The following is a 10,717-nucleotide window of genomic DNA, read 5'->3' as shown; positions in this document are numbered from 1 at the left end:
GGGTGTCTGCCTGGATTTTTGTTGGCGGGTCTGCCCTCTATGTGGAGTTACTTACACATGTGTGCACCACTCACATGACCCTGGGTATGAGAGTCTGTAGTGTCCCTGAGGGTGGGGAGAGACAGGAGCCAGAGCCTGAGCTACAGGAGGCTTTATTGATTGGATGACTTGAGGATAAATTCATGCATAGAGAAGTGGTAGGGGTGTTGTCATCATGGCTGCTTGTGTAGCTGGTCCTATGGCTGCTTGGAGCCACGTCTGGGGTCCACTAGGCATCGTCCTGACTGCCCAGCACCTGCACCTGGAAGGCAGACACGTGTGGGCCAAGGGGCCTGGCGGTTCCATGCCCATTGATCAGTAACTGGAGAGCCACAGCTCCATCAGGCAAACAGGCCCAAGCCAGCCTCTGCACATTGCAGCCAGTCACCTCCCAGCAGCTGGGGAAGCAGGGTGTGTTCATGTGTTTGCATGTGTGTGTATGCATGTGTGTGCAGAGGTGAGCATGTGCATATACATGTATGTGCATGTAGGGGGAGGCTGAAGGCTGCTGTGGGCAGTGAGGTCTGGGATGTCCACCTCTGCTGGCAGAGGTAGGTGAAGGTGTCTGTGGGAAGGTGCGGCATGGATTGTTATACTGGGTGGGCAATGAGGTGCTATGGCATTTAGTCAAGGGCCTAAGGAATAGGGCTGTGGGTCCCACCAGGGTTGCAGGCTGTTAGGGAATGGTTGCCCCCCGACCACAATACCAGCAGCTTGACCAGCTCCGCCTTGTGCATGGGCTGCAGGCTGTCTATGCAGGACTTGAGCTCGGCTATTGCTGCCCTGGCATCTGCATTGATGTTGTACTTGCTGAGGGGCCCTTCATAGAGGTCCTCTATGGACCCCACCAGCAGCGTTTGCAGGAAGTCCATGAAAAGCTCTTCGCTGTCCTCCCCTGTGGCCAGCCCTGTATTGTGGGGGTGAGATGATGCCAGGACAGGACTCTTTCCAACCCCAGCCCCAGACCTCCCACCTCCAGCCTCAGTGGTTCTCCAGACTCTCCCCATCAATGCCCACCCCACCTGCCCCATATTTTCCTCTGCAACATCCCCCAACTCCACTTGCCCTCAGACCCCTCCTGTCACCCTAACCTCAGCTGCCTCTTTTCACCCTAGGCTCCCTGGCATCACTGAGGAAGGAAAGCCAAGCCTCTGATGTAGTGGCACTTTCCCCTTCCTGTGAGGTTGGCTTACCTGGAGCTTGGACTGGGGTCAGGGTCAGCCTGAGTTGGGCTGAGTTGGTGACCTTGGGCTTGGTGTTGACACAGGGGCTGAGACAGAGGTTGAAGCTGGGCTGGGGTTGGGGCCATTTGGGCTTAGTCTATGATTGGGGTAGGGTTGCCTGGGGACTGGGGTCAGCAAGGGCACCAGGGTCATTGCCCATGTTCATGTTCTGTGATGGAAGTGGGTCGGGGTGCCTGGAAAGATGGGCATCAATCACTGCAGGGTCAGTGCCTGGATTTCTAGTTTCCGAGGTTCCCACCTGTTCCTCTGGCCCCAGCCTCCCGAATGTGCTGGAAGCCCCTGTCAGTGCAGACTCACCGCAGGTGCAGAGCACAGTGAGAGCCGCTAGCAGGAGGGCGCTGCTTCTCTTCATGGTGGACAGCGGCAGTGACTCATGAGCTGCCTCGCTGGCTTTATGCCTCACAGGCCAGTCTAGGGGGCGGGTCCAACCTGCTCATCAAGGCCTGGCCAGTGAGAGCACAAGAAGGGCAGCTGGGGGTGTGTCCTCACCCCTTGCCCTGAGTGGGTGCCAAGCAGCAAGGGGCCCAGGGTGCTCTGTGAGGGCTGGTTGGCAAGCTGTTTGGGGTGCATGGACATACATAAGGGGGCAAGGTGAGCCTGGTCACTGAGGAAGGAAGCGATGCTGAGGGCCTCTAGCCTTGCTTTGCTTGTGGTTGAGAGTGGCAGGCTCTTGGGCTGGGCCCAGGCCCAGGCCTTTCTTCTGGGGTGGAAAACCCCCTCCACTCAACGTGCTTCGTGGCCCAGTACTGAGCTCTGAGCCCTGAGATAGCCTGAAGGTCTCCACTGGGGCAGGGGTGGGTGAAGAGGGGTGGGGCACTTCCTGAGGGCTTCCTGGGTCCTGCAGATTGAGTGCTGGGAGATGGTCCCAGGGCCACAGGAAGCCTGAAGTGGGCAGCAGCCTCCAGGGAACAGAGGGTGGGCCTGAGAGTGACCGAGTGGCGAGGAGCTGGGCTGTCTCTGAGGCCTGGTGGGATGACCATATCGCTGCAGGAAGCAAGGAGGGGACTGCACTGACTTAGCTTCCTTCTGTGGTCCTCCAGCCTGGGGAAATCTAGGGTCTGGGGGAGACAGTCCAGTGCTGTGATGGAGACGCGGGGCTGGGCCGCCTGGGCTCCTGACCTGAACTCCCTCGAGCAGTGCTGCCGTCCTGGCCCTCCTGCCCTGGGCCCGGCCCTTCTTCTCCTGTCCCATGCTGCCACCTGGCGGCCCATGGCATCTGGCAGGACAGGCCCACTCTCCTGCAGGGTCCCTGCAAGGATCCAGGGCTTCTGCCCTGCCTGACGCCGGGGGACTCCTTGTTCAGCATCGACTCGCACCTTCAGCAAACCTCCGGAGCAGCTCCGTCCGGGTCGGCTACCCTGCCCTGTTTGACACCCTGCTTCTCACGTGCCTCTAGCTGCTCCGGAGTCTGTCACAGATCCCATACCTTTGTCCTGTGTCCTCTGAGCACTTAAGAGTTTCTCATCCATTTGGGCGTCTGTTTATCACAAGCAGTCTGTAATCCCCTTAGCAAGGGATGAAATGAAACCCATAGATGATATAACCTACTTGTACACATAGTTCCAAGAATTTAGGAGAAATAACCTGCAGTGAAGTCACCTGTAACAGAACAATGTGGCTGTTTGGGTGAGACTGCAGTCAGCAAATGTGAGCCCCGCCCTGTCCCCAAAGGCTCGAGGGGTTCTAGTCAGTGAGACAGCCCTTGCTCTGCGCTCCGCTGGACCCATCACCTTCTTTAACTTCATGGCCCTTGGGCTGCTTGCTAGGTCACCTGGAGGGATGTTTAAAAGTGCTGTCCCTAGGCTTCGACATGGTGCAGACCCATGGAAGCAGGGTCCCTGGGGTGGGGCTGGGATTCCTGTCCTTCTGCATCCCTCCGGCCCTAGCAGAGACCACCTCGCCCAGCATCATTCCCCTTCCTCCACTTCCTCCCAGTCTCCAGAGTGCTGTGTGTTGGTTTGATATGATTTCAAATGCACTTTTTATGATGGAAGTGAAGTTGTTTTAATCTACTTCTTTATGACAAAGGCCAAAAGAGGTTGTTTTGCAAGTAAAGTTGTTTTGATTTAATAATGAAGCGAGCTGTGTCAGGATCATTCCCTAGCAGCTCTTGGCTGGCTCCTGATTCTCTGGAGATCCTCTTAGAGAAGCTACACCTTAAGTGATAAATAACTTCAACTGAATTTGGACTTTATTCCTGTCATCTCCCCTTTTGTGGCACAAGAGTGTAATTAATTTATCATTTGTTTGGATTATGTTATTTCTTTATTGGTTTATTATAAGGAAACATTATCCTGCATGTTACTGGCTTATGCAATTATTATAATTCTGTGTTAAATAAACTATGGGCAAAGACAGTCTCAGTGTGTCTCTCCAGACTGTATGCTTTCACTGAGTGATATGCACGTGAGATTTAACCATGCTTTTCAAGGTTTGGTGATTCATTTCTTACTGCTGATGAGTAATACTCCATTGCCTTTGTATGGAAGGGAGAAAAATTTTCACTCTGCCCTTCCATAATAAAAGACAAATTACCAGGATTAAAAACAGAAGCATACCTCCTCTATGCTTCCCTGGTGGCTTTGTGGTAAAGAATCTGCCTGTAATACAGGAGACTTGGGTTTGACCCCTGGGTTGGGAAGATCCCCTGGAGAAGGAAATGGCAACCCACTCCAGTATCCTTGCCTGGGGAATCCCATGGACAGAGGAGCCTGGTGGGCTACAGTCCATGGGGTCATAAAGAGGCGAACACGACTCAGTGACTAAAACAACAAATAGCTTCTGTATACAGGGGAGCTGCCAAGGAAACTCCCTGAAATGTCCAAAGTCATCACCTTAAATACCATCTTCAGCTAAACACAGAAGACCCCGAAGAGTGGGAGAAGCCCGTTATGGAAGGTAATTACACAAAACACAGTAAGGAAGGGTATGATTGTTTATAGATTTAAGTCGGAACCTCTGCATTGATGTTACTTGAGTTTTAATTATCCTGTATTTCTGGTGCAAACAGGGACAACCCTCAAATGCAGAGATTTCTCTGTTGTAAATGTCAATCACAAAATGGCAGTTGCTGCATAGTTTCCGGAGAGCCCTCTTTTTTTTTTTTTCATGGAAGTGGACTTAAGCAATCCTCACAGCAGAGAGGCATATTATGGGGTGGCATGTTTTACTTGCTTTGAGATGGATATATCCCAATTTGATTATTCATTCATCTATTGAAAGATACCCTGATTACTTCAAGCTTTTAACTATTATGGATAGTGCTGCTGTGCCTAAGTTCTTTTTTGTTTGCACTTGGGCATGGGTTTTTCAAAGCAGTTTCCTAAATACTGGAAGTACGATTGTTGGATCCCAAGGTGAGGTTTGTTTAGCTTTGGAGAAAACTGCCCAACTGTGTTACAAGGTGTCTATGTGTGCATCCCACCAGCAGTGAGGGAGCGTTCCTGCTGTTCCTCAGCCTCCAGCAATTGGTATTGTCATATATTTAGAGTTTAGCAGCCCTAATATGTGTAGTGTGATAGCCTGTGACTTTAATTCGTAATTCCCCAATGGAGATCCAGCCAGTCCATCCTAAAGGAGATCAGTCCTGGGTGTTCACTGGAAGGACAGATGCTGAAGCTGAAACTCCAATACTTTGGCCACCTCATGCGAAGAATTGACTCATTGGAAAAGACCCTGATGCTGGGAGGGATTGGGGGCAGGAGGAGAAGGGGATGACAGAGGATGAGATGGCTGGATGGCATCACTGACTTGATGAACATGAATCTGAGTAAACTCTGGGAGTTGGTGATGGACAGGGAGGCCTGGCGTGCTGCGATTCATGGGGTCGCAAAGTGTCAGACACGACTGAGCGACTGAACTGAACTGAACTGAACTGAATGGTGTATGATGTTGAGCGTGTTTCTGTTTTGTACTATCTGTATAACTTTTTTTGGCTGGGTGTCTGTTCAGATCTTTACTTATTGTTTATAGGGTTGTTCAAGAGGTCTTTGTCTATTTTGTGTCTAAATCCTGTATCAGATATGAATTTTGAAAATATTTTTCTCCCAGTTTGTGGCTTGTATTTTGATTTTCTGAATGAGGTCTTTCAGAATAGACATCTTTATTTCTATAAAGTCCACAATATTTTTCTTTTGTGGACTGACAGCTTGTGTGTTAAAACTCAAAGCTCATGATATACAGGCCAAACCCAGGTTCATGTAGATTTTCTATGTTTATGTCCACAATTTTGATAGTTTCAAAATTTAAATGTCTGTTAACAAATTTGAGTGAATTTGGTGACTACATTTCATTCTATACAGTTTCAAGTTAATTATTCCTTAACTATTTTGGAGAAGTTTTGGATATTGGCAATATTTCAGCTTGAATTTCCACAGTTTAATGGACCTAGCAGAACTGCCCTGAGCGGCGGAGTCTCCGCCTAGCTGTGCCTGCGCGAGTGAGGGAGGCTCGACCTGCAGTTCCCATTGGCTGGCAGGGAGCGAGGAGCCCGCCTCCCTGACCCACCCCCACCCCAGGCGGAAATCCCGCTCTGACTGAGCACCTGCGTGTGGCTGCTGACAGGAGGCTGGTCTCCTCAGGACCCACTGGGGTTTCAGCTTTGGGACGTTGTGGGATTCAGTTCAGGAAGACAGGGCGTCTGGTCTCCTCAGGACCTGCTCAGGTTTTGGCTTTGGGACATTGTGGGGTTCACTTCAGGCTGTGCCGGGGTCCAGCCTCAGCAGGATCCAGGGGGTACCCTCGGGATGAATGGCGTCGGCGAGAGAAGACACGTGAGACCAGCTTGATAGGGTCAAGTCTGCAAGGGAGAGAGAGAGAGAGAGAGAGAGAGAGAGAGACCAGACGGGGGGTGCAGCAGAGTCTGGCAGGGTCTGGCAATGTTTTATTTTTTACCGTAGCTTTTATACTCTAAGTTAGTACATTTCTAAGGGGAAGATAGTTTAACATTACATCAGCTTGTTCTTCACGAAACCAGGGTGTTTTCTGCATACTTCTTTGTTTATGAGGGGCTTGTACATTATATTCTGGCCTTGGGGCCTATTAATATTTTATGCAAGTCAGGTGAATGTAAACCTATTTTCTGTTTCTATGGTGACCATAACTGAAAGCTAGCAGTCTCATAGGGCAACAGTACAGAGCAGAAGTATGACCTTGTTAACACAAAAATTAATCCTTCTGCAGAAGTTGTCAGTTGAGTTTATCTAAGAAGTTTACCCCACACTGACTCTGCGACTTTGGTGAGGCAGCCCCTGCCTAGCACTCCTGGCTGACAATTAACAACCATCTCATTGGTACCACACTAGGGCTAAGCTCTTATTTTTCTAGATCTATAACTCTATTAACAATGGTTTCTATAACACAACCTTAGCACATTAAAAGCAAAAACACAGCAAGCAAAACATAGCAAGCAAATGTCAACCCAATAACCACCTTTAGAATAATTTTTCTTATGATTTCTAATAGGACTCCTTCACCCCTCAAAAAGGCTCTATGTCTATTAGGGCTTTTATATAATCAGGTTCTCTATGCTATTTTATGATTAGGGTATTATAAGCAATCATGCATATTAGTATCAACGGCATAAACACATTTGCCAAACAAACTAAAATACCAGCAAAGGAGTTTAAATTTCTAGTTTGGGGGGATGCAATTGTACAGGGAATTGTTTTCTTAATTTCTTTCTGATAGTTCATTATTAGTGTATAGAATCACACATGATCTTGCAGTTCTACTGATTTATTTTTTGGCCATGCAACTCAGCATGTTGGATCTTAGTTCCCTGACTGAGGGCCAAACCCGGACCCCCTGCAGTGGATGTGCAGAATCTTCACCACTGGACTGCCAGGGAAGTCCCTGAATTCACTCTATAGTTCTGACAGTTGCTTTGGTGCAGTGTTACATGGAAGACTAGAATTCAGACATCTCACAGTTTCAGTTCCATCAGGGCCATCCTCAGCACCCAAGGCACGGTGGCTACTCTTCCTACGGTGACTTTTGATACCATGTGGACTACTACGAGGCAATTAGTATCACTACTTTAGTTGATTTGGTCTGGTTAAGTCTTGGACCCTATTGCAATGTTTGATGCCATCTCTGATTTTCTGGCATGTGAGTTACATGGTTGTACTGAAACTTTCTAGTAAAATTTCAAAAGCTTCAAGTTTAAATAGTGGTACAAAGTTTTCTATATTCACACCAAAAAATGCAATGTGTTTTTCCCACAACAGGGTCACTTTCCCAGGGAACCAGCCCATAACCCCCAAATGGGGGATAGTTATGGTGTCCACATTACAGTCCTATCCATAGGACCACCTCAACTTGCATTAGCTGCCCAAATTTTGTGCAAATGTCTTTCTCCATTCTAATGCAGTTTTCTTTTTCTGGGACCACCACTGGGGCTTTCCCTCATGTCAAAAACTTTTGTGGATTTAAAGTGACAAGATGACTATGATCTGCATGGCTTTTTCTGTGTGGCTTCTTTCACTGAGGATGTTTTCAGTGCCTTTCCATGTTGTAACCTGTATCATTTTTTAATTGTGATTACAAACATATAGTATTTATCATTTGAGTCATTTTAAGTATGCACTTCTATAGCATTAATTGCACCCATGTTGTAAAAATATCCTCACCATTTATCTCCAGAATCTTTTCCTTTTCCCGAAGTGACACTGTAACCATTAAACACTCACCACCCTCAATCCCTGGCTACCTTATTCTACTTGGAATTTGTCTTATATGGATATCTCGTATTGGTGGAATCATAGAACATTTTTCCATTTGTGTCCACCTTGTTTCACTTCACATAATGACTTGAAGGTTCATTCACATTAGAGCATGTGTGAGAGTTATCTTGTTTTTAAAGGTTGAATCATATTCCATTGTGCATATACTACACTGTGCTTATCCATTCATCTGTTGAACGCTTGTGCTGCTTCCACCTTTTGGCTACTGTGAATAATGCTGCTATGAATATGGGATATGAATGTCTGTTCCAGTTCTTAGTTTAAAATATTTTGGGTGTGTTTCCTGGACTGGAATTGATGGATTCTATGTTAACTCTGTGTTTGTTTTTGAGGAGCCCCCTACTGTTTTCTGCTCTATTTTACTATATTCCTTTATATGGCAGAGTAATGCATCTTATGGATGGATCTACCTTATTTTGCTTAGTCATTCACCTGTTGGTGGACATTTTCATTGATTTTACCTTAGGCTGTTGAGAACAGTGCCTCTATGAATATTGGTATACAACTTTATATTTGAACAACTGTTTTAAATTCTTTTTAAATTCTATGTATATCTAGGAGTGGAGCTTCCAAAACATATGATAATTATATTTCTATATTTTTGAGAAAATGCTGAAGTCTTACACACATTGATTGCACTGTTTTACATCTCCACAAATAAAGTTGGAGTTCCAATTTCTGTACATTTTTGCCAACATTTTTTATTTGTCTTTATTGTTGATTTTCCCCATGTCCATCCTGTATGCCTTATTAAGGAGGAAGTCAATGCAGGATCACACTTGAGGAGAGGGGAGTTAGCTTCACATACTTGATGGACAGCTGAGTGTCTGTATCAATTGTTTAGAGTCTTTCTGCATAGAGATTTTTTTTCAGCACTATTCATAAAACTTATGCTACTTTTTTTAAAACCAGTTTGGACACATGAGAATTATTTTAAACTTTAGGTTATAATCCAGCACTATGTTATTGGAGTGCTTAGTTTATTCTTGCTTTGGCTATTGAGAGCTTTTTCTGTGCTTTCCTGTTTTTATTTTACATAATTCAGCTTTCATGGGGTTTTTTCATACTTCTTTCTAATATTTTAAGATTATCTTGCTTTACATATTTACTGCCTGAGTCCTAGTATCAGTCACATATTTAAAGAACCCTTATTCCTTTTTATTAGAGAATGGTAATAAAAACCTGCATGTGGAAACTTACTATTCTCAGCAGACAATGCATGAAAATACATATGCATGTATCCCAGACTATGCACACACACAGTTATGAAGATTTTCACAGGGAGCTTGTGAGGCTATCACGGCTAATGCCATGGCAGGCAGCCTGGATTAGGAGTAGGCCTGGTTTCCCAGGGTAACATAATAATCAGGCCTCCTGGAACCAGCCAATCAACATATGCCTAGCCAGAGAAAAGGGAACCTATCAGGGGAAAGCTGAAAGCCCCACGTTGGGCCAACAAAAATTACCTTGCAACTGTGTAGCCAATCAGCTTGCACCAACTACCCACTGTGTAACCAATCTGATTGCGCCAACTACCTGCTGCTTATTTTGACCTAATAAATACCCGAGAGAACTGGGGCTCGGGGCCTTTTGTCCTCACACACCTGGTGAGGGCGGGAGGCCCTGGCTCGAGTCAGTAATAAATTCCCCTATTGCGAGTTGCATTGTTTCGAAGAGTCTTCTTTCCCGACTGGGGACTCGGACTACGGGCAGAACATTTGGGGGCTCATCCGGGATCCCTTGACCGGGGAAGAACGCTCTTTGGAACAAAGGGGAAAAAAAGATAGGTAATAGCACCGGTGCTCAGGCAGGTTTAGAAAAGACCAGAGTAAAGCCGAGGCCCTGCTGTGAAGCAGGATGGTGTCTGGCGCAGAGAAAGACCAGAGTAAAGCCGAGGCCCTGCTGTGAAGTGGGAAGGTGTCTGGCGCAGAAAAAGACCAGAGTAAAGCCGAGGCCCTGCTGTGAAGCGGGAAGGTGTCTGGCGCAGAAAAAGACCAGAGTAAAGCTGAGGCCCTGCTGTGAAGCGGGAAGGTGTCTGGTGCAGAAAAAGACCAGAGTAAAGCCGAGACCCTGCTGTGAAGCAGGAAGGTGTCTGGCTTTAGGGAAAGATTTCCATGAGGGAACGGACTGGCCGTTCCGGCTGGCGTGAGGCCGCGGCCAGCGAGCGTGCTGGGAGGCAGCCAGCTCTGCGGGAAGGAGACCTCCTCTCCTAAGCCCAAATCTGGGGAACAGTGGACGCCATACGGTAAGGTGACCCTTGTTCCAGAGGATTTGTGTCGTCGGCCGATGTATGTCTGTTTGTTTTTCTGTATAACTGCCGGCATTGTCTCCTGTCTCGTTGTTGTCTGGTGTGTCGTTGTCTACTTCTTCCTATAAAGCCTTGGAGCCTCATTCCTGTTTCTGGGAGTTTCAGTGAACAGGCAGACAGTTGTCAGGGCAACTGACGAGTCCCGGCCAGGGCTACTCCCTGGCGGATTCTGAAGGCCTCCCAACAAGTCAGCCCCAGTAACGGGAGCCCGAGAGGGTGAAACTCTTTTCTTTTTTCTCGTATTCTAAACCGAGAATCTGGCCAAATAAAAACCCATCTGTGTGGGCACGGGACAGGCACTTAAGAGCTGATAGGGCGCCTGCCACTGGAAGACTCCCGTGAAAGGATAAGAGGGTCACAGAACGGGCTAGAAACCCTTACGG

The 10,717-nt window shown here is 47.4% G+C and overlaps 1 protein-coding gene across 1 annotated transcript; it reads right to left on the bottom strand.

The window, feature by feature from the left end:
* Positions 1–151: 151 nt before the first annotated feature.
* Positions 152–1,762, bottom strand: SCGB1C1 (secretoglobin family 1C member 1). Its single transcript, XM_061156222.1, has 3 exons — positions 1,581–1,762; positions 747–946; positions 152–301 (listed from the first exon to the last, which is right to left on the bottom strand). Exons 1-3 carry the CDS (start codon positions 1,633–1,635, stop codon positions 269–271), a joined length of 288 nt encoding a protein of 95 aa, XP_061012205.1. The 5' UTR covers positions 1,636–1,762; the 3' UTR covers positions 152–268.
* Positions 1,763–10,717: the final 8,955 nt, after the last annotated feature.

The sequence above is a fragment of the Dama dama genome, chromosome 2 (genome assembly GCF_033118175.1).
Source record: "Dama dama isolate Ldn47 chromosome 2, ASM3311817v1, whole genome shotgun sequence".
In the NCBI taxonomy this organism is placed as follows: domain Eukaryota; kingdom Metazoa; phylum Chordata; class Mammalia; order Artiodactyla; family Cervidae; genus Dama; species Dama dama.
This window is presented reverse-complemented; position numbering and strand designations above follow the sequence as displayed.